The 22348-nt window shown below is 40.0% G+C and overlaps 1 protein-coding gene across 1 annotated transcript in view; it reads right to left on the reverse strand.

Annotated features, from left to right (window-relative positions):
- Positions 1-16064, reverse strand: part of LOC117288090 (mitochondrial sodium/calcium exchanger protein-like) — a gene marked incomplete at its 5' end in the record, with an annotated part of 30111 nt that extends 14047 nt beyond the window's left edge. Inside the window, one exon of the mRNA XM_033768789.1 lies at positions 15930-16064. Within this exon, the coding sequence (XP_033624680.1) occupies positions 15930-16064 (135 nt within the window). The remainder of the gene's footprint in view (positions 1-15929) is intronic.
- Positions 16065-22348: the final 6284 nt, after the last annotated feature.

The raw sequence follows: 22348 nt of genomic DNA on the forward strand, positions 1-22348 counted from the left end.
AATCTGATTGTTTGCTGTGGGGTATCAACGTGACGTCCACTTATAACTTAGTCATGATAACTCTGGAACGCTTCCTTGCTACCTGCTACCCGATCAAACACCGCAACTACTGCTCTCTCCTCCGGGTCAAAAAATCAATGTGCTCGGCCTGGCTCATCGGTTTCACCTACGGATTTCACAATACACTTTTGAATCATTTCAACCAAGGGGTGTGTGAGAAGAGCCACCTTGGCACTGCCGCACAGGTTGGGATCTTCATATTGGCACTGTCCACTGAGTATCTTATCCCAGTGTTCCTAATGTCATTCTGCTACATCCGCATCTTGATAATTCTTCGACGTCGGCTAGCCGGACCTCGTCAACATCTTCGGGGTGTTATGAGTAGGGCTAAGCGCAACGTTATCGAGTCCATGTTTCTCGCTGTGGTCATGTTCGTCGTTTGCTGGACACCGGCAGAGGGTTTATACTTAACATATCTCGCCACGAACCGTGCCTCACCCCCGCTTGTTAACATAGCATTCTCCGGTCTCTTAACATGTAACATGTGCGTCAACCCAATCATATACTGCTTCAAGTACCAACATTTTCGCGGTCAGTTTCGGGAACTACTGACTAGACGCCCACATCAGGTCGATGTGATAACTGTGAATGACTCTTCGACGAATCGCCCTACAGGTGTAGAGTAAACGGTCCTATTTGCAGTACCGTAAGCTTTGTTAAAGACAGTGGACACTATTGGTAATATTGTCAAAGACCAGTCTTCGTACTTGGTGTATCTCAACATATGCATTATATAACAAACCTGTGAAAAGTTTAGCTCACTTGGTCGTTGAAGTTGCGAGATAACTATTAAAGATAAAAACACCATTGTCACACAAATTTGTGTGCTTTCAGATGCTTGATTTCGAGACCTCAAATTCTAATTCTGAGGTCTCGAAATCAAATTCGTGGAAAAATACTTCTTTCTTGAAAACTACTTCACTTCAGAGGAAGCCGTTTCTCACAATGTTTTATACTATCAACCTCTCCCCATTGCTCAATACAAAGTAAGGTTTTATGATAATAATTATGAGTAATTACCAATAGTGTCCACTGCCTTTAACAAAAAAGGGAAACTGGAAAGAATTTAAGCAAAACTACTATTTAACGGCGTAAACCAAGTAATGAAAACTTAGAAACATTATTTTAATAGTACACTAAGCGCCTTGGGTTTCTTGTCGGTAGATACGTGCGCTATATAAGACTTCGATGTTACTAATATTATTATGTTAATATTTCAGAATCTGTCTGAACACAACATCTTGAAAGTTTGTTTACGAGCATGTTGCGTTAAGCAACATCGTGAAGTGCAAACGTCAGTATTTGATGTATATAACTATTTACGAAGTTGTAGTCTCAATATCATCTAGTTTCTTATTTATGCTAAGTTCATGCACGGACAACCATGACAACCTTCGTTTTCACGAAGTGCCACAAATATATTTGTCATTTCGTCAATGCTCGACCGCAAAGTGTCAAACGTGCTCCGACTGTGTTTTGCACGAAGTGCTAAAAAGCTTTGCCCTAGAGGTTTTATGAGCATCAAAAAACGACATTTTCATGAAGTGTCAACACTCTTGTAGTCACTTTGTGAGACGCGAGTACACGACTGGATTGATTTCACAATTGGCTTTAGTGCTTAAACATCATAGCTCCGGCTTTTGCGCATTCACAAAGTGACAACCACTTTGACCTACGTTTACGCATAATACACTTTCGTATTGTACTGCAGCAGACAACATTGTGAGAAAATGATCAAAACGGGAATTTTTGTAACGTTCGGGGCTGCATTATTTTACGAAAATGACGGATTTGTGAAGAATATAATATGACTACCAAAACCCACCGCAGAAAAATGTATGCCGCCATAGAACGTGAATCTGAAAGTGGCTTGTTGCAGGTAAGATTTGAGTTATGAAGCTTTGAAAGTTTTCCGCCCCAGAAACGGGCCTTATGCCACTCTCACACTAGGGAGAAAATGCTAGCGAATGTGCTAAACGAACAGAAATATTTAACAATCGCGCAAACTTCGCAACATTCGCCACAAATTCACTACGTTCACAAGTCATTCTCCACCTCCTTACGAAGATCTGTCACTTTATGCTGCTCTCACACGCCGAATATGCTAGCAAATATAATGCTATCGGAAGGACATATTTGACAATCGTTCAAACTTCGCAGCATTCGCCGTGTCTTCGTGAGCGTTGGTAACAAATTCGGAACGTTCACAAATTATTCCCCACCTCCTTACGAAGATCGCTCAATTTACAAACCGGTTTGTTCATTTCAGCGAATGTTGCGAATACGGACATTCGGCGTGATTTTCGTAAGCATTGGTAACGTTGGTAAAGCGTGCGTAAGCGTTTGCAACGTTCGTAAAGGCATTGACAAGCGTTAATAAGCATTCGGTAAGATATTGGTAAGGAGAGGGCCGACCGAGGACGATCGAGGGGTGAAACCGATATGAAAATATTCACTATCCAACCGCCATTTTGGATGAATTCTACGCGCAGATCAAATATTCATGTTCGCAAGAACATTCGCCACTCTGTGAGAGGTTCAATACGAAGCGCTTCCGTATATTCAGCGAATGTTGTGAAGACGGTAATTCGCCATCGATTTGCGTATTGCATTTGGTAAGCCATTGGTACTGTTGGTAAATCGTGCGTATTATGCGTAAGATATTGGTAAGGAGGGGTTTAGGGACGACCGAGAACATATTCACCATTAAATCGCAACTTTTGGGCGAATTTTTCGCGAATTTCAAACATTCGTATTCGCAAGATATTCGCTCAAGTGGAGAGTAGCATTAATAGATAGGAATCTATATCTGTGTACAGAGTAGGAGTCCTATATAGGGCTATGTTGCCCACAGACCATGCGCGTACATGTTTCACGAAGGGACAACCTTTTTAATTAGATAATTGTTCATTGTTAGACTAAACAAAATTATGAACAAAGTCAACACAGATTTATAATACTTCCCTGATGTGTGTTATTTCAAAGATTAAATCATAATGGCGATCCCTCTATAAAACAGTGGTTTCAAAAATAGCTAAACTTCAAATGCGGTTATTATTTGGATCAAGGCGGCTTGGGGAACTTTTTGAACTTCGTGTGTCTTTTAATAAGGGAATCAATGTGGGGTGAAGAGGTTTTCAACTAGTGGTTTCAACCCAACGAGGCCTGGTTCTTGAAAAATTGACAGACATGAAGTCTAGGTAAATTATAAAGAACCAGGCCTCGGCGGGTTTAAACCGATTCAACACACTTTGATTCCCATTCATAAATACCTTTTCGGTCAAAAACATCATCACTTTTTGGTCAAAAAGAAAAATAAATGCACAAATTATAATTGTTAAATGATTTCTTTCAACACAACACCCCTCCAGCCATGGTAAAGCCCTCCGCCACCCACGGGTAAACAACTTCTTAAAAGGGAATGTTGTGCGCGTCGTGTGTATCGCGTGATGTGGCACAACTGTTTCAGCCGTTGCTCTCGACCAATAGGAATGAAGAAACTGTCTTATAAGAACAGGTGCAAGGTCGCGTGTCACGCCCATGAATTAACACTTTTTACCGGTCATAAACAAAGGTTTATAAAAACCCACGTGACGCGCTATCCACCAATAGGAATAGCGAAACTGTCTGAGGTATTTTTGAATCTCCAATTCTGTGTAAAGAATTGCCAATTAAACAGGAGAACATGTGTCTTTCCTTTTAAAGGCAGTGGACACAATTGGTAATCGCTCAAATCATTGTTAGCTTAAAAACTTACTTGGTAATGAGCAATGGAGAGCTGTTGGTAGTATAAAACATTGTGAGAAACGGCTCCCTATGAAAACGTAGTTTTTGAGAAAGAATTATTTAAATATTTGAATTGAATTGGAGACCTCAGCTCGAAATCAAGCATCGGAAAACACAAAACTTCGTGTGACATGGGTGTTTTTTTCCATTATTATCTCACAACTTTGACGACCAATTTGGTTCAAACGTTCACATGTTTGTTATTTTGTTATTTTATAATAATAATAATAATAATAATACAATAATTATTAATACACGAGAAAGAAAACGATAACGATAAAAATGTACGCCCTCGATTGTTTGAATGAGCGTGGGCGTATTCTGCGTGGAGCAATTCATCCAATCGCGAGCGTGCATTTTTATCGTTCTCGTTTTCGTTCTCGTTATCGGGGCCTGTGTGACCGGTGTGGCGGTTTCAGTCTTCCGCCGTACCCCCAAATTGTTTATATTACGATTCTTTTCTGTGTAGTCACATAATCTCTTGCCCCATCTTACATGTATTCATGGGTACAACTTTAGGCAGGTCACACTCTGCTTGCATAAAAAACAACTCATACGATCCACGCGTTTGCCGCTAGTTGTACTCGACTCGTGGACGACGCCATGACAGCTACCGGTGGGTAATAGATGACTCAATACGGCACTAAAAATGGACTACTTTCGCTTGCTGTGCGCAGGCATCGCATGACGTAATGCTACCATATTTGGTCATTCGGAAAACTGAACACAGCGGAAAGTTGAAACCGCCACACCGGGCCTTTAGACTATTAATGCGCACGTATTTACCCTGCTGGGTGTTCAAGGCGCAGTAAAAGACTGGTCTTTGGCAATTACCAAAGGTGTTCAGTGTCTTTAAAGCCATTGGACACTTTCGGTAAACAGTGTTGTCCAAAGGCCCACAATTCGTATATCACAATTGACCTATATATAAAATAACAAACCTGAAACAATTTAGGCTCAATCTGTCATCGGAGTCGGGAGAAAATAACGGGAAAACCCACTCTTGTTTTCGCACGTTTCGCCGTGTCATGACATGTGTTCACTATAAATCCGTAATTCTCGATGTCGAGAATTGATCAATGTTTCAATGTTTTCTCAAAAAGTAAAGCATTTCATGGAATAATATTTCAAGAAAGTCTTTTACCGTTACCTTCTTTAAACCCTGTAAGTTAAGTGTAAATCTATGAACTTTGTTTTTCTGTTCCGAAAGTGTATAATGGCTATAAACAAGTTGGATGTTGTAACATGTAATAATATGTTTTACTAATAACTGACATATAGATCCTTGTCATTTGATTGGTGGAACTTACTTCACGTGATATTCTCTATAACTCCCATCCGCACCGGCGATCAAAAAGACCTATTCTCCCATGGGGAATAGCATTTCCCATTCAACAGTTAGGATCTTCCTTGTTCACAATGTTTTTGAGCAGTACAGCGCCGCCGCGCCGCTGCTAAAACAAAGGAGCACCTGTGCAAAAGGTTGTGATCCGATTGCTATTAAATGTGTGTGCTATATGATTTTTGGTTATCAAACAAACAGATTTTTCCTAATGTTATACTTTCAAAATACATCAAATGACAAGCTCTATATGTCATACTTATATAAAACAAATATTAAGTGGATTTAATTCGTGGAATGGAAGGAATATTATCGCTCGGTAAAATTTTGACTGTTCCATTTCACTCGGCTTCGCCTCGTGAAATGGAACAGTCCAAATTTTACCTTGCGACAATTTTTCTCCCATTCCACTCTGAGCCACTCAATATTTGTATACTTTTACAGTTTTGTGCACTAAGGGTTTCCATGGAAAGCTGTGCTGGGCGCTGATCTGAGTTTACACTCGGTTAAAGATGACGTAAATACAAATACATTGAATCCCACTCGAGTACCATGCCTATGATATTTATTCACTGGACCCGTAAAGTACCGAGTATACAGTGCTCACACACGGGTGTATGGGTAAAAAACAAAATTATACCAAATGTATTGGCTTTGATGACAATTGTTTTTTTCAAGCAATGTTTAAAAAGAAGGTGGTGATCAAAAGCTGTAATTGCAGCCAATTTGAATGGAATTCCATTATTGCCATTTTCTCCTTTCCGTTTTGCTTTCGGCAGGGAGAGAATACAAACAATCTGCTCTGTTTGGGAGCATAGCTGCTATACAGTGCTTCATAAGTTTGAATTCAAGCCGAATTTTGTGTAAAGTCCTCGATGAGTGTATATATTTAAGGTTTATACAAAGCCATCAGAGACTGTATTAATGGGATATAGAGTCATCGCTATTTGTATTGCACTATGTAATTGTCGTTGTCGAGGTAGGCCTATAAGCACCACGCAGTGCACTCATACAGAGTCCACCTACATTTGTAGATTTTACCTTTCATTTTGTGTTGTAAAACCAAGTAATGTGAGCTGCTGCAACTTTCTTGTGAAGAATAAATTAGTTGGTGTTTTTAAACTTGAGATTTGAGACGTCGTCGTGCATATTTAAATTTCGATGAATGCTCGACCATTCCCATTACTCATTACTCCACTCATGCGACGAGATACATTCGCTTGGCCCCAGCGGCCAGTCTATCCAGGAACGCTGGGATGGGCTAATCGTTTGCACAGATTCTTGTTAAGGAAGTACGTCACGTATGCAGTGCATAGAAATATGGTGCAGTGTGATGCATGATGGGACTGCGCATTATTAAACCAATGTGCGTACATGATACGTTTGCCCATCCCAGCGCCTTTGGTTAAAGCAAGGCGCTGGGGACGAGCAAATAGGATTCAGAGCAGTTCATCAAACCTCATATATGACGGGTACCAGATCACTTCAAATCAAACCTCATACGACGGGAACCAGATCACAAAATATCAAACCTCATACAACGGGTACCAGATCACAACATATCAAACCTCATACAACGGGTACCAGATCACTTCATATCAAACCTCATACGACGGGAACCAGATCACTTCAAATCAAACCTCATACGACGGGAACCAGATTACAAAATATCAAACCTCATACAACGGGTACCAGATCACAACATATCAAACCTCATACAACGGGTACCAGATCACTTCATGTCAAACCTCATACGACGGGAACCAGATCACTTCAAACCAAACCTCATACGACGGGAACCAGATCACTTCATATCAAACCTCATACGACGGGAACCAGATCACTTCATATCAAACCTTTTCGATCACTTCAAATCAAACCTCATACGACGGGTACCAGATCACTTCATATCAAACCTCATACGACGGGTACCAGATCACTTCATATCAAACCTCATACGACAGGAACCAGATCACTCATATCAAACCTCATACGACGGGTACCAGATCACTTCATATCAAACCTCATCGATCATTTCATATCAAACACAATATCATATCATATAATACCATATGATCCACACAATGCAAAAATGCCTCTGAGTTACACAGGCAACGTGTCATATCAAACCTCATACGACGGGAGCCAGATCACTTCATATCAAACCTCATACGACGGGAACCAGATCACTTCATATCAAACCTCATACGACGGGAACCAGGTCACTTCATATCAAACCTCATACGACAGGAACCAGATCACTCATATCAGACCTCATACGACGGGTACCAGATCACTTCATATCAAACCTCATACGACGGGAACCAGATCACTTCATATCAAACCTCATCGATCACTTTATATAAAACCTCAAACGACGGGTACCAGATCATTTCATACCAAACCTCATACGACGGGAACCAGATCATCAAACCTCATACGACTTGTGCGCCCGAGGCAAACCAATAGTCTCGTCGTATACGCACACGGTAATACATCAAGTTGCATAGAAAATCTGATCATTACATAACGTTGATGTGCCGTTCGTATATGTAAAGGAATCTTTGACCATCTAGAAAGTGTGATGATTATTTAAGGAAGTGTGTTCCTTAAAGGAAACGTTGCGCAAACTTCCAAGTAATCCGTGTCTACCCAATTTCGTGTGAGTCCGAGAGAAACATTCTACGCAGGAGATATTGATATTGTCTTATCAAGACGGATAAATTTCTCAACTACAATTTGGTGACTGATACGATCGAAGGCTTTAGAAAAATCAGTGGTGACAAGAACAGAAGAGTGTTGAGGTTTGTCTAATTGTTTATGAATATCATCAAGTAGTTTGACCAAGTAACGGGTGGTGGATAATCCCTTTAACGAACCAAATCGATGAGAGTCGATACATTTCTCAATGTCTTCCATAATCCAACTAACAACAAAATCTTCAAAGATTTTAGAAAACAGGCAGGTTAGGGCGATGGGACGAAGGTTTTCTAAGTTAGGTGGAGAGGTGTTAGGGACCGGGGTTACATAAGCAGTCTTCCAAATGTTCGGTAGAATACCATCTCTAAGAGAACAATTAAAAATGTCATAGATGGGAAAGCTTAGTTCATACGCAAACTCCTTGACTATACGGGGTGGGATACAGTCAGGTCCACCACTTTTACTAGTATTGATTCTCTTGAGTTTATTGTAGACTTCATGTGGAGACACAGTCATATGTGGAGTTATAGATGGTAGGTAGGCTGGCAGGCTGTTGTGGTCAAGTGGAGGAATGTCCTGGGCAACGGAGATGAAATTCGTATTTATAGTGTTAGCAATATCCTTCGCGGATGAGATCAAAACTCGGCCTTTTTCCACAACCGGTAAGTTTACGAATTTGCTGGTGCCATTGGCGAGGGTTAAGCTTTTTTATTTTCCCCACGCTTGTGTCGTAGAAGATCTGTTTAGCATTCTTTATGAGTCAGTTGTCTGGCAAATTAAGTCTGTGTTGGCTTGGTTAAAATCCCCGAGAGTCACTACTCCTGCGTCTGGATATTTAATTTGTAGCAAGTCCAACGTTGCAGAAAATAATATGTTCCATCATTAGAGCTTCGTATGGGGAGGCAGGAGGGTGATAAATAGTACATTATTAGGCCACTGTTCGAGGTAGACGCCGAGGACGTACCCAAGCCCAAATAATCTCGTTCATCTGGGATAGCGATTTCAACAATAGGTTGTATTTGAATGACGTTTCTCATATAAAAGGCAACCCCACCCCCTCTCTTATTACGACGGGGATTGCTAAGAAGAGTAAAATTGCAAATGTCAAATGTACTTGAACTAACCTGCGGCGGAGACCATGTTTCAGTGATTGCAGCAATGTCAATATTGTGGGTATTCAGAAGAATTTCGAGCTCATCGATACGTTGTGTTGAAGATCTAGCATTTATCAACATAAAGGAAGGCATGCAAGATGGTTGTTGGCGATGCTGTCGTTGAAAAATTGGTGGTGGAAGTTCATGTACATAAATGAGGTTCGACGTCACCACTCGACGGGGAAGTGTACAGTTAGATGGCTCTCTTGTAAAGTTATCATAAAGAAAACCCGATCCTGATTTGCCGGATACGGTAGTAATTTTTCTTTGAATGTGTCGCCAACCTCTGCGGCTTCTCTTTGATTTAACTTTATTCAGTTTGAGCTCTTTCAGGGTCTTCCAAACATCACCTGGAACATGAGTAGTTGAGTTATTCGGTGGTTTTAGGCTCAGAAGTTCTAGTCTTGAATATCGTTGTCGAGACGAAACCCCGTCGCCATTTTGTTATGGTCTCCTGTCCAAAGGTATAGTAGTTTGAAACGCTGGATGAGCGGTGGGCAGGGCACCAGCGACGTCACCCATCATGCCTGCAGCAATCGTTATATTGTACAGTAACATGCACAACACGTGAACAAACATGGTGACTGCAATATATTCGGTTCTCTCACGAAGGAAAAAAGTTCAGAGTCTCCTGATGATGAACAAATCCTTGGAAATACGACTTTCAGCCAGGACTCAAGTAGACTAGACAATGACTATAATTCAGGACGATACTGAATTTTGCTGCACAGCGCTGGAAAAGACGTCGGACCGGACCACTTTGCACTTTGCTGCATTCAGCAAACCTTTTGTAAGCACTAACTACACCTTATGTGGTAAACTATACTTGGACCTTGAATTTCCGTGCTTGAAATTGATATAAGGTTCACAAGGTTCATTCTCGTACTATGAAGGCCTGAAGACATCATCGCAGAAACATAAAGTATATACAAAGCCCACAGCACTATTACAACAAACATCTCCCTATACGACCACACAAACGGCAAAAAAAAAAGTAGGAAGACTTCATCTATACGGAACAAAGTACAACTTTATATGACTTCTCACAAATCTATATGAATCGTCATCTTCACAATCTAATGTCTAATCAATACAATTGAATTTCTCGCAATCAAATTTGGATGTGTTAGTAATGCACTGGGGGGCGTCACGCTATAGTCTCTCAACAATCGCGCTGCCCCTATATAAACACGATGACTAGACTTGGAAAATGATCACTTTAGGCTGGAATGAATGAAGTTAGCATGTAAAAAGACAGTGTTCGTACGTAGCTGAGGCTGTACTATGATGGAGGCAAATACGAGTTGGGGTCTCGATTTCAAAGTTACGAGAGGTGTTGACCGGGCCTCTCGAAACTTTGCTCTTGATGCGGTTAACGCAACCATTGCTTGCCTCGCATTGATTTGTAATGGCATGGTGTTCACGGTGATGGTGATTCGACACCATGCCTTTAAATCCTTCACTAACCGTCTCATCCTCCATCAGTCCGTTATAGATGCCATTGCTGGTGTTGTCTTCTTCTTGCACAAGGTCATCAAACCAGTTGGAATTACAGTGTCTCTACAAAGCAACATCTACGATCAACTGGTGTGTCGGTTTATGACCTCGGACTATCTTCTTTGGTCAGTAAATGTGGCATCAACCTACAATCTGGTCATTATATCGCTAGAGCGACTCATGGCAACTTGCTACCCGGTGAAGTATCGCAATACCTGGTCCAGAGGTATGCTGAAGTATGCTGTGGGGGCTTCCTGGGCTATAGGGTTCGTCTATGCTGCCCACATGGTTATTATCTATGAGCCTTTTAACGGACGTTGTCGTACCGTAGACATGCAGCTTGGAGTGCAGGTACTGGTTGGCGCAACTGTTGTGGGAATGGAGTACTTTATTCCTATAGTCGTCATGGTCGTCTCCTATACGAAGATCCTTATCATGCTTCGCAAAAAACTTCTGAACCCGGTCAATGCCCGACAACACAACCTGGCCAAGGCAAAGAAGAATGTCCTAATGACAATCCTACTGTCTGGCTTCTTGTTCGTGATCTGCTGGACACCAACTGAATACGATTATCTGAAAGAACTCTTTTTCCCTGAATTGTGGGATGAGACAGTGTACATAGCCCTGACTGGGCTATTGGCCTGCAATATGTTTATAAACCCAATCATTTACTGCTTAAACTACAGACATTTCCGACATCAGCTGAATGTTCTTTGGAAGAAAGGTTTCAGACCCAATCAGGTGGGAGATCGGTCAATTCGAACAGTCTCGACAAATATCCTGCAGCAAACTGTTCAGGAACCAGTGACGGCTTAATATCTAACTGTTACGTTCGACCATGCAAGAAGGTTTGACCATCAGTAAGGACTCTATGGTTTGACAACATACGACCATAGAGTCCCACGAACCTTTCTGTCAGACCAATTTATCTTTGCCGGCTTATCGTAAATGTTTGCCTTCGTTTTGCTTTTATCACTACTTTGTCAATTGCTTTGTTATTTGTTTGGCTTTACCGTTCTTAAGGTTGCTTAAACTTATCGTCTGCTTAATGGTTAATGTATTTTTTATTTTTTTTATTGTGAATGCATTTCATTTATTTTGTGATTTACTTATACAAGGTCTTTGTTCCTAGATGTCCCGTTTTACACAAAATGTCTCTGTCGTGCTTTTCAGCACTCAAAATAAAGACCTATATAGAGACAATGCCAGACGAATCTTTCTGTCAGAACCTTTCTGTACGAACCAATGGGCCGAATAAGTAAAAACTAACAATTGCTTATCAAGTTAAAGGTCCAGCATTAGCAAGAACACTGAAAAGTAAAAGATCAGGCATGAACTTTTTTTTCTCGCGGGATTACCTTTCACTTATAGACATATAAATAAAAACGACATTGTAAACTAAAATACTGTATTACTTGTATTTTTACAAGCTACTGTATGAGGAGCTTAAGATTATACTTACACAACAGTGAACACTTGAACACTCCCTTTGATAGATACCAGTTTCTACAGTATATTGTGAACAAATTGCACTGATGTCATACTGCATTGCATCAACATCATAAACTGTGTCCGAGCGGATAAGAACACTGGAACCCATGCTCTGGTGGTTCTGTTCAGCAGAGAGTGGGTTCAAGTCCCGGTCGTGACACTAACCAAGTCACTTCACCATTGTTGCTTTGCATTCGGATGGGACGTTAAGCCGTTGGTCCCGTGTGTTGTGAAATGCACCCATTGTTCCAGCCGCCAATTTCACCAAACTCTTCCTGTAAACTTAGCATTAATCTTATGCCTTAGGACGGAAACATTTCCGTGTAAAAAAGTTGTAGAACGCATTGAACCCTAAGTTAGGACGGGTTACTCGTTAATGGAAAACTTCGCATATTTCGAAACGTATCTCCACAATACCTTGCAGGAAAATAATTATTGTTGTTGAAGCGCCGTGGGCGTCACTGAGTGACGGGTATAAGCGCTATACAAGATTCCATAATTCAATCAAATTAATAGCCATTTTCATCATCTTCTGTGAACCCATACGGTTATTTACCTTTAAAGGAACTTTGCAGAATTGGTAAGAAACAAAAATCGTGAAGACCACAGATTTACATAAAGCATACACGGTCTAATGATGATGATAGTAGAAAACATCCCTTGAAATATTTCTGTCTGAAATGTCATAAATATTTGATGAGAAATAAATAATCTAATTTCACGTTTGGACTTTATCGCCCAGTGAGTGTTTTATTCATTATTGTTTTGTCATCGATGCACTGCTAAATTTGTAATCGGTTTTTCACTATTTTCTCGTGATCCAGAAGGCCGATCGATCTCGAACTTCTACAGGTTTGTCAGTTTATGTATATAGTGGATTACAGAAAGCCATCAATTCTGTAATGTTCCTTTAACACTGAATGTTGAAGCGCCTTGAGCGTCACTTTGAGCGCCCAGAGTGACTGTTATGAGCGCTATAGTAGAAGCCATAATTCAATCAAACTAACAGCCATCCTCATATGATGTGGTCATTAACCTTTACTCTTATTGCTGCCAATATTTAATTATCAATTAAATTAATTGATAGTTAAATATTGGCAGCAGAAAGGGCCAATCATGTACATGAAATCCAAAGGACAAAACAACAGCCAAAAAACAATGGGTCAAAAGAAAGACACCACAAACGCAGGACGAAACGCCAATTCGACTCCCATAATGGCCGATCTTTTCGCAAAGTAAAGGGGAAAACACGCAATTTCGAGGCAAATGTGTGTGGACCATTGTATTCTACTTTTAAAACATCTTTCTAACCATATGCATTGTATAACAAACGGTTACAAACGCTTTTCAAATACCAACTCGACCGATCCAAGGCAACGTGTTCCTTGAAGAATTTAATCAAACATAACACATTCAATGTGCCAATAACCGAAGGTACACTTTCCTGTCTGATAATTAGAAAAAAACATTGTCAGACGTTAATGAAGTGTTATCGAAAGTTGACACACTCACTACTTCAGTCTGTTCGTCATCATTACGCCCGAGGCCTCTTCGATTTGTCTCAAGGGTTTTCACACAAACAAACGAGCCTGCAGTTGGTACGTTAGCGGTCTTTTGATTTCACTTCAGAATTCGGTGGAGTGTTTGAGTGTCGTAAGTCTCTTCGCGGATCCTCACTAAATGCCACTGTGAAAGAAAGTGGCAGCAGACTGACTACTTGAGTTAAAGCAATCGCACAACATCGGTAAACAGTATTGTCCAAAGTTCCACACTTAGTGTATCACAACTTAAAAATAAAATAACAAACCTGTGAAAATTTAGGCTCAATCGGTCATCGGAGTCAGGAGAAAATAACGGGAAAACCCACCATTGTTTCCGCCGATTCGCCGTGTCATGACACGTGTTTAAAATAAATCCGTTATTCTCGATATCGAGAAATGTAAAGCATTTCATGGAATAATATTTCATGGAATAAATCTGTGAACTTTAAATTTTAGTTCTGTTCAGAAAGAGTCCAATGGCTTTAAGAAGATCATTGTACTTATCTTTCAAAAATCTAGACTTGTTTAAAGTCTGTGGTCGTGGTTTTTAGCCGTTCTGATAGCCGATACATTATTGAATGAAACAGAGCCCTCTTCGCGAGTTAAAGCGTGTGGTAGCAATTAATCTGTGGGGGAATTCTGCGTGGCTGATGCAACTAAATAACCGCAGTCTCAGACTTGAAATCAAGTCCATCAACAATCCAGCAGCACAACTGCAAATCGATATCACTTATTGCAGATGGAAAGAATCGTGATACCGTGGCCAACCAAAAGATATCTACACAAATAGACTGAAATCCTATAAGGAAATCCTATATTAAATTATGTTGTTTTAACTTTTCCACTTTAAAATCAAATTGTTTTGCACTTCGAGATTGACAGTCTGATAGTTAGAGAATCATAGTGATTGCTCTTTAATTAGATTTGCAATGTACGAAAACGGCAATGCCATAGTTGAAGGGTGGTGGCGGTTTTATTGAAAAGGTAAGCACATTCAAACCGGGGACCGTAAATAACAAAAGAAGACAATAATGGTCATCGGTTCGGGAAAAGTCAGCAGTCGGAAATCGTGTACAAAACCAATAGGAGCTGTTGCAATAAAAAAGTTATATACAAAAGAGTTTAAACAAAAGAGGGACAATAATTGCAGGCGTGTACAAGCCATGCGTGTACTTTGAGGGTCCACGACCAGATACAATAGCTCATGCATAAGTTGAGAATAAGTTTATGCATAAGTTGAGAAACACCAAGTGAGAAGACTGGTCTTTGACAATAACCGATAGTCCACTGCCTTTAAAGCCTTTCTGTTTTTAATGGTTTATTTTTATTTTCATGTTCCACTTTGATTACTTATTGTATGTCTTATTTGTATACTTAAAGGGATTGTCCCTTTGGATAGTGATTTGGTTTGCTTTTGGGCAATCCCTAGGCTTCTGTTTGCTTTTTCTGTTTGACTTGTTATGTCTCTCATTGTTTTCCTAATGTTTTTAAATCCTACATTTTATATTATTGTTGCTGTGTGTTTTTGATGTTTTTAAAGCCTGAAAGAAAAAATAAATAAATAAATAAGAGATGGGTTAATCACTTTATGCATCCACAAAGCGCAACTTACTAAGATTTGGCCTTAACGTGATAACGAATGACAGTAAATTACCGAAACTCGATGACCAGGTGCGATGACAGTGTTACGAAGTCGCAAATCCAAATGAACAACTTCACAGAAATTTAAGGGAAACACCCGTTCGTACTTGAACAATGTGAACGTGAGTCAAGGTTTAGAACAATAAAAGATATGACATTTAATGAAATAAATACTCAACGCTTCAAAATATAGGGGGTAGTTGAATTTTATTACAAACAATGAGAAATTTAATAGAGAGAACATAATTGAAAACAATGAAAATAATATAAATACACTGGACACTATTGGTAATTATCAAATCAGTCTTCTCACTTGGTGTTTCTCAACTTATGCATAAACTAACAAACCTGTTAAAATTTGGGCTCAATTGGTCGTCGAAGTTGCGAGATAATACTGGAAGAAAAAACACCCTTGACACACGAGGTTGTGTGCTTTCAGATGGTTGATTTCGAGACATCAAATTCTAAATCTGAGGTCGCGAAATCAAATTCGTGGAAAATAACTTCTTTCTCGAACACTACTTCACTTCAGAGGGAGCCGCTTCTCACAATGTGTTATACTATCAACAGCTCCCCATTACTCGTTACCAAGTAAGGTTTTATGCTAACAATTATTTTGAGTGATTACCAATAATGTTCACTGCCTTTAAATACAATGAAAATGGGGGGGGGGGGGTGGTGGTGGTAACGGATCACGTGAAATAAAGGAGACGTTACCTCCGTTGAAACCCTGGGGTTTGAAGTCCCGGCGCTACAATGGTCCAGTCGAGGTCCAGTCGAGGTGTTCTGCTGGGTTGACACTCGGCGGTGTACCGGCAATGACTCGGTACGGTCAGCAGGGGATGTAAGAAGTCACCGGGCTAGCGGTCTCACGCCTAGCCCGGTCGTCGAAGCTCAAACACCGGCAAGGACCCAGTACATTCAGCCAGATGTTAGAAGTCATCGGGGCCACGCCTCACGGCTGCTAGCCCCGCAGTTAAAGTTCTCACCAGTACGGTTCTGGAAACCAAAACTTAGAATCCGCCGAATCGCGAGCCATTGTCTGTCCTTTAAACACCGATTTCGTGTGGAATTCCAATGTTCTGCGGTTGGGGACAATGGGTCATCAAGACGAGAATCGCGACTACCATTTAACATTATGGGACTTACGTAAGGTTGCGTAAACCCGAATTCTTAATACAATATTATAAACTCGAATTCTTAACAACAGTCAAAACAGAAACAAGAAGGCTGTATGAAAAGATGGGAAATACTATCATTGCCTAAATGCACACCGTATAGCACAGAGACAATAGTAGAATGTTCCCCTGAACGAAAACAAACTTCATTAAAAGTTGTCCCGACCATTTCCCCGCCAGGCTACGCCATAATTTGCTTTGCTTCTACTGTTTTCCTTTTGTGTGTTGATCGGGTTTCCTGGATAAATTAGTGCGCAATGTAAATCTATTATTGTTATCATTATTACTATTATTATCGACATGGTGTTAGTTTCGATTTAGATCACTAAAAGACATGGTGTATCTTTAAAGTTCTGAATTTTTTTATTCTAGTTTCACTTTGATCTCCTTCGAGTAACCCACAACACAAATACACACAAATGACAAGGCTTCAAAAACAGTATTGTATATTAATGTGTTGAATGGCTGTCGTTAATAGTGTGATTGAGAATAGTTTATTTTGATTTCATGGTTGACGCCACCCAGGGCCCAATTTCATGGCTCTGCTTACCACCGAATTCTGCGCTTACGATCGCAATTCCCCGCTTACGTGCAAGCGCCGAATTTCTGCGCTAGCCTTGTAAGCGTAGAATGCCTAGTAACGTGAAGTACGCACGCGCAGAAGCCCAAATTCGCCGCTAACCCGTGAAATACGCTTGTCGCAAGCACTGAATTCCCTGCTTCCGTAAGCGCCGATTCTGTGCTTACGGTAAGCAGAGCCATGAAATTGGGCCCTGATGGCGCCTGTATAGTCACCATGAGGACAACATTTGTTTGCATGCAGGTCGTGAACGATCCCCTGTTTGGTTCCCCTTCCCTTTTGTTGTTTCTGAGTTCATTGTGTTTGTTGGTCATGTGCGTGGGGCAGCATGCTTCCGAGCAACAGTAATTTGGTTTACTTTTGTTACCCGACCCGCATGGTTTATCTATGTTTTTTATCCCTTCTGGTTGTCGTTCCCATTTGGTTCTGTTTTCCTCCTGCATGCTCCGCCCTCAGCCGCCCTCTTATTGTGTTTATTTTTTGCTTTTGTTTTCTTTTTCAAATAATTTATTTAAGTTAATTTTATTTAACCTTACTTATTCCTTTATTTAATTCTGTATTTATTTTCCTTACTTCTTGCTTTTTTATAATTGTTTTTTTTTCCCCGTTAATGTTCTGTCTTGTGCTATTGTAACTTGTTTGTTGTACCTTGTATTGGTCGAATAAATAATAAAAATAATAATAAAATCAACCGTTCGGGACAATTATTGAAATTGTCTATGTCAGAAGCAACCAACCACAAAGAGTTACTTATGAATGAACTTTTGCGAAATTTCAGAATAGTTGTAATTATTTGATCACTCGCGTACCACAAAGTGAACTACCCCGTCCTCCACAATAGAACAACATTCTTTCGTGCGAGCAATCAATTACATGCAATTACTTTTGAAATAATTTGATTAAAGAGGAACCAGGAGTAAGTACAAAAAGTCTCAAAATGGAAAAACTAAGAAGTAAAAAAATGGCAAAAAGTCACAAAACCTTGTAAATGCATTATTTCTTTGTTCGTACTAAGAAGTGACCTACCTCGTCCACGCCAACAACAAAACGTGTCTGGCACGATTCGAATTGCACTGTTTTCAAACTGCTGTGTCAGGGTCTGCTGACCATTAACTTATTTTTTAAGACCAAAAAATAAAGCTGAATATTTAACGTAAAGAACCTATACTGTGTTGTATTCTTGCAACTATTTAAATATCTATGTTTTTAAAATCCTCAAGTAAAAGATTCAAATACAAAGAAGATGGATGTTGATACTAAAAGATGTTTGATTTAAAAATTACTGTCAAGACAATTTGACCCTGTCGTCACTTGACAATCATAACATGATTCGCACGCATACACCGCCAGGCAAAGCCTTTGTGTTTTGGCAGCCGGCTAGAAACTGTATGCAATCTTGCCATGACTACGCGTCTTTTTTCCCGGCGAAACATGACGTATACAGTGTTTTGTTTTAGAGGGCGGTTTGAATGTACACATAGGTCACATCCAACCTCGTCCCCCATAGAGATGCCATCGGTCTAGTCTTCGCACGGTACGATCGAAACGTTTGGATGGGAAGACGACTCAAAAGTCGTTTTGCAATGGAGTACCGTAGGGTACCGCAATGGTGCACAGTACGACATCCCCCCCCCCCACCCCAATACGTCAATACGGCGAACTGTGCGTAAACTTCTTCTGATAGCGCCCTCTTTTGAAACATCCTCTTTCAGCCCATGTTAATTTCCCAATGGGGGCATACTCTCCGGCGGAGCAGATTTCACACGGGGAACAAAAACTAAAGGCCCAGACCTTAAAAGTGAGATTAGAACCGATACAGTTACAAAGCTCAATAGACCTTATCTAATAATATCGAAGTAGTATATAGCGCACGTACCGAACAAGGTACTCAGAAAGATAGGCTATTGCAGTGATGGATGCTACGGCGCATTTAGCAGCCACAGCCATGAACATCAGGGCGAACCCCTTCTCTTTTCGATAACTGCACTGGGTTATTTTACATGCGTTACACAACACCGTGTGACCAACGGCTTTACGTCCCATCCGAAGGACGAAGCAATGGCTAAGTGTCTTGCTTAAAGGCAGTGGACACTATTGGTAATTGTCAAAGACCAGTCTTCTCACTTGTTGTATCTCAACAGATGCATAAAATAACAAACCTGTGATCGGTCATCGAACTTCTGAGATAATAATGAAAGAAAAAATACCCATGTCACATGAAGTTGTGTGCGTTTAGATGGTTGATTACGAGACCTCAAGTTCTAAACTTGAGGTCTCGAAATCAAATTCGTTGAAAATGACTTCTCTCTCGAAAACTATGGCACTTCAGAGGGAGCAATTTCTCACAATGTTTTATACCATCAACCTCTCCCCGTTACTGGTCACCAAAAAAAGGTTTTGTGCTAATAATTATTTTGAGTAATTACCAATAGTGTCCACTGCCTTTAAGGACACAAGTGTCACGGCTGAGGATTCGAACAAACACTCTGCTGATCAGAAACACCAGAGTTTGAATTCGGTGCCTTTAACCGCTCGGCAACGAAACTTGCATAGTTTTATGCATTTGATGATCCGTTGATATACTTTGTGCCGCATTTTAGCGGTAAGGGTGCGAAACACTCAAACGTAACTTCCACAATGTCTCCAGGACAAAAAAAAAACCTTTTTAAAAATGTCTCTTGGCAGACTTTAGACTGGTCCTGACAGCAACTTGCTTTTCAGAATCAGTGATTTCATTGGATACAATCATTTCATTGGATAAACGTTCATTGACGTATTTGTATTGGTCAGAGATGGCGTTTTGGCAGTTGCACTTGCGGTCGTCTCGTTGCATTGGTCGTCTGCATATGTAGGTGAAAGGTGAAGATGGGCGTGGACTGACCTACGCTATATAGAGGCCACTCACTTGCATTATTCACAAGCCTCGAAGTGTGACGTCACATTGTGTTCAGGCTAACAAGCTCAAGGTTGAAAGTCGACGACCCAGGGCAAACTATTGGACAATTATTGTCAACAATCAATACAAAAAAATGCTTTAAAGTCTGTTATATTCAAAAATAAATATGGTTTATATTTTATTCCTGGGGGTTTGGGCGCATGATTAAAGGCAGTGTACACTGTTGTTAATGACTCAAGATAATTATTAGCGTAAAACCTCACTTGGTAACGAGTAATGGGGAGAGGTTGATAGAATAAAACATTGTGAGAAACAACTCCCTCTGAAGTGACGTAGTTTTCGAGAAAAAAATAAATGAGTAATTTTCCACGTATTTTATTTGGAGACCTCAGATTTAGTATTTGAGGTCTCGTTATCAAGCATCTGAAAGCGCACAACTTCGTGTGACCAGGGTATTTTTCTTGATTCATTATTATCTCGCAACTTCGATGACCGATTGAGCTCAAATTTGCACAGGTTTGTATTTTTATGCATATGTTGAGAAACACCAAGTGAGAAGATTGGTCTTTGACAATTACCAATAGTGTCAACTGGTTTTAAGTGCAGTGCACCCCAGGAAGCAATACTAGTTTGAGTTTTTTGGGGTTTTTTTTCATCAGAGCACCAGTGGGCAATCAGATTGCATGCATCTATACTGAGAGTAACACTTGACAAATCTTCAAGATGAGCTGCCAGCTCACGCACAATTTCACACAATAATTTCAAAAAATGTTCAACCCTCAAGGGAGATTGAGAACCAATAATGAGCCAATCCTCTAATATTAAGCAATTATTTTCTCATAAGTGTAATGACCTGGGGAATCAATTTCATCGATTTCCTAAACTGAACAATTCCACGTTCTTGTCAAAAAGGTTAAAAAGATAATTTTATTTATCTATTTATTTATTATGGGTGTGGGGTTTGTAGAGGGCAAGGAAACTTTTAATGCGATTATGAACTTTAACACACGTGTCCCATCTCAAAAACAGAAGATCTAAGCCGATCCGCCCGTTATTATTATGCGTGCCTTAGGCTTAAGACATCACACCAACCCACCACATACTTGTCAATAGACATGTCACTCACGTTTATCAACATTGAGGAGAAAACGAGATAAACTTGAAAGATGTTTTCCGTTTTGCTCCAAATAATTATTTACTAATTATTAATTATTTACATCATTATTTAATCAAAGGAAAGGGGTGCAAATTATCTTAGACTACAACTGGGCGTAGTAAATATTATTGGGATTCGAATGCACACACATTAACATCTTGGATGTGAAACTGACCATCATTTGGGGATATGGCCGACATGCCCCCCCCCCCCCCAGAGTTGAACATCTGTGACACACTTAGAGGCTCGTGAATAACGCCAGAGACCGGCCTGCCAACCGGCGTGTACATTCACCTTTGACCTACATTCTTTTCATAAAATAGAGAAACGCAGCCAAATTCTACATCTACATTGTACATAAAATTACATTCACATGCATGTTCTATGATACCACACACATGCATACGACCGAAAGTAAACTTTCCATATCTGCGTTTTGATTGGCCGTCCCGAGGTGACCTCAGACCAATCAAAACAAACCCAGATACGGTAGCTTTTAGTCACTGCATTTATCCAATGAATCATTGTAACCAACAGAACCACTGGATCTGGATACAGCAGGTACACGTCTTTATCGTGGCGGATAAAAGACAGTGGCCCAGTCAAGTGTTGGGATTGTGAGATTTGGACTAATTTTCCTTATGTTTCGTTTTTTTATAGAGTTATTAATGTGTAATCAATCATGCACACTCCTACTTTATAACAAACGACGTAAAATTACCAGGGCTACCGAAGTATCCAATTCCGATGAATGGAAATGTTTTATTTGAACCAAATGTCTCTAATGTCCCCGACCTAAATTCAAAACATTTGTTTACGGGCAACTTTGTCATGTAGTAATAATTAGATACCTCAAGAAAGAATCCGATGATAAACCTTTCAATTATGTGAAACAAATTCATTTGGGTGGTTAAGTGTTTTCTCAAATTAATGTTCTGTAAAATAATACATGGCAAATGAAAGTATTTTAAACGTCACACAAGAGTTTTACCTTAATCTTCAATTCAAGTTATATGTAGTATTATTGTTTACCAGGTTCATTGCCAAAATGGCAAAGTATGTTAAGTCACAGGACTAAGTTTGTTTGTATCTTTAAACATATTTAACCAACGACCCGTTTGTAAATTAAATTCATTCCAATGTTCACTTGACTATCACACATTTCGGCATTACATGTATATGATGAAATGAATCAACACGTTTTGCATCAAGTAATTTTACGTATAAAACTGTTGACCCAGATACTTAACGTCAAACATTTAAAATATACAACAATCTTTAGGACTAATGCATGACCAGGCACAGCCAATAAACGGATATCTAAAC

Source organism: Asterias rubens, chromosome 3 (assembly GCF_902459465.1).
Source record: "Asterias rubens chromosome 3, eAstRub1.3, whole genome shotgun sequence".
NCBI lineage: Eukaryota > Metazoa > Echinodermata > Asteroidea > Forcipulatida > Asteriidae > Asterias > Asterias rubens.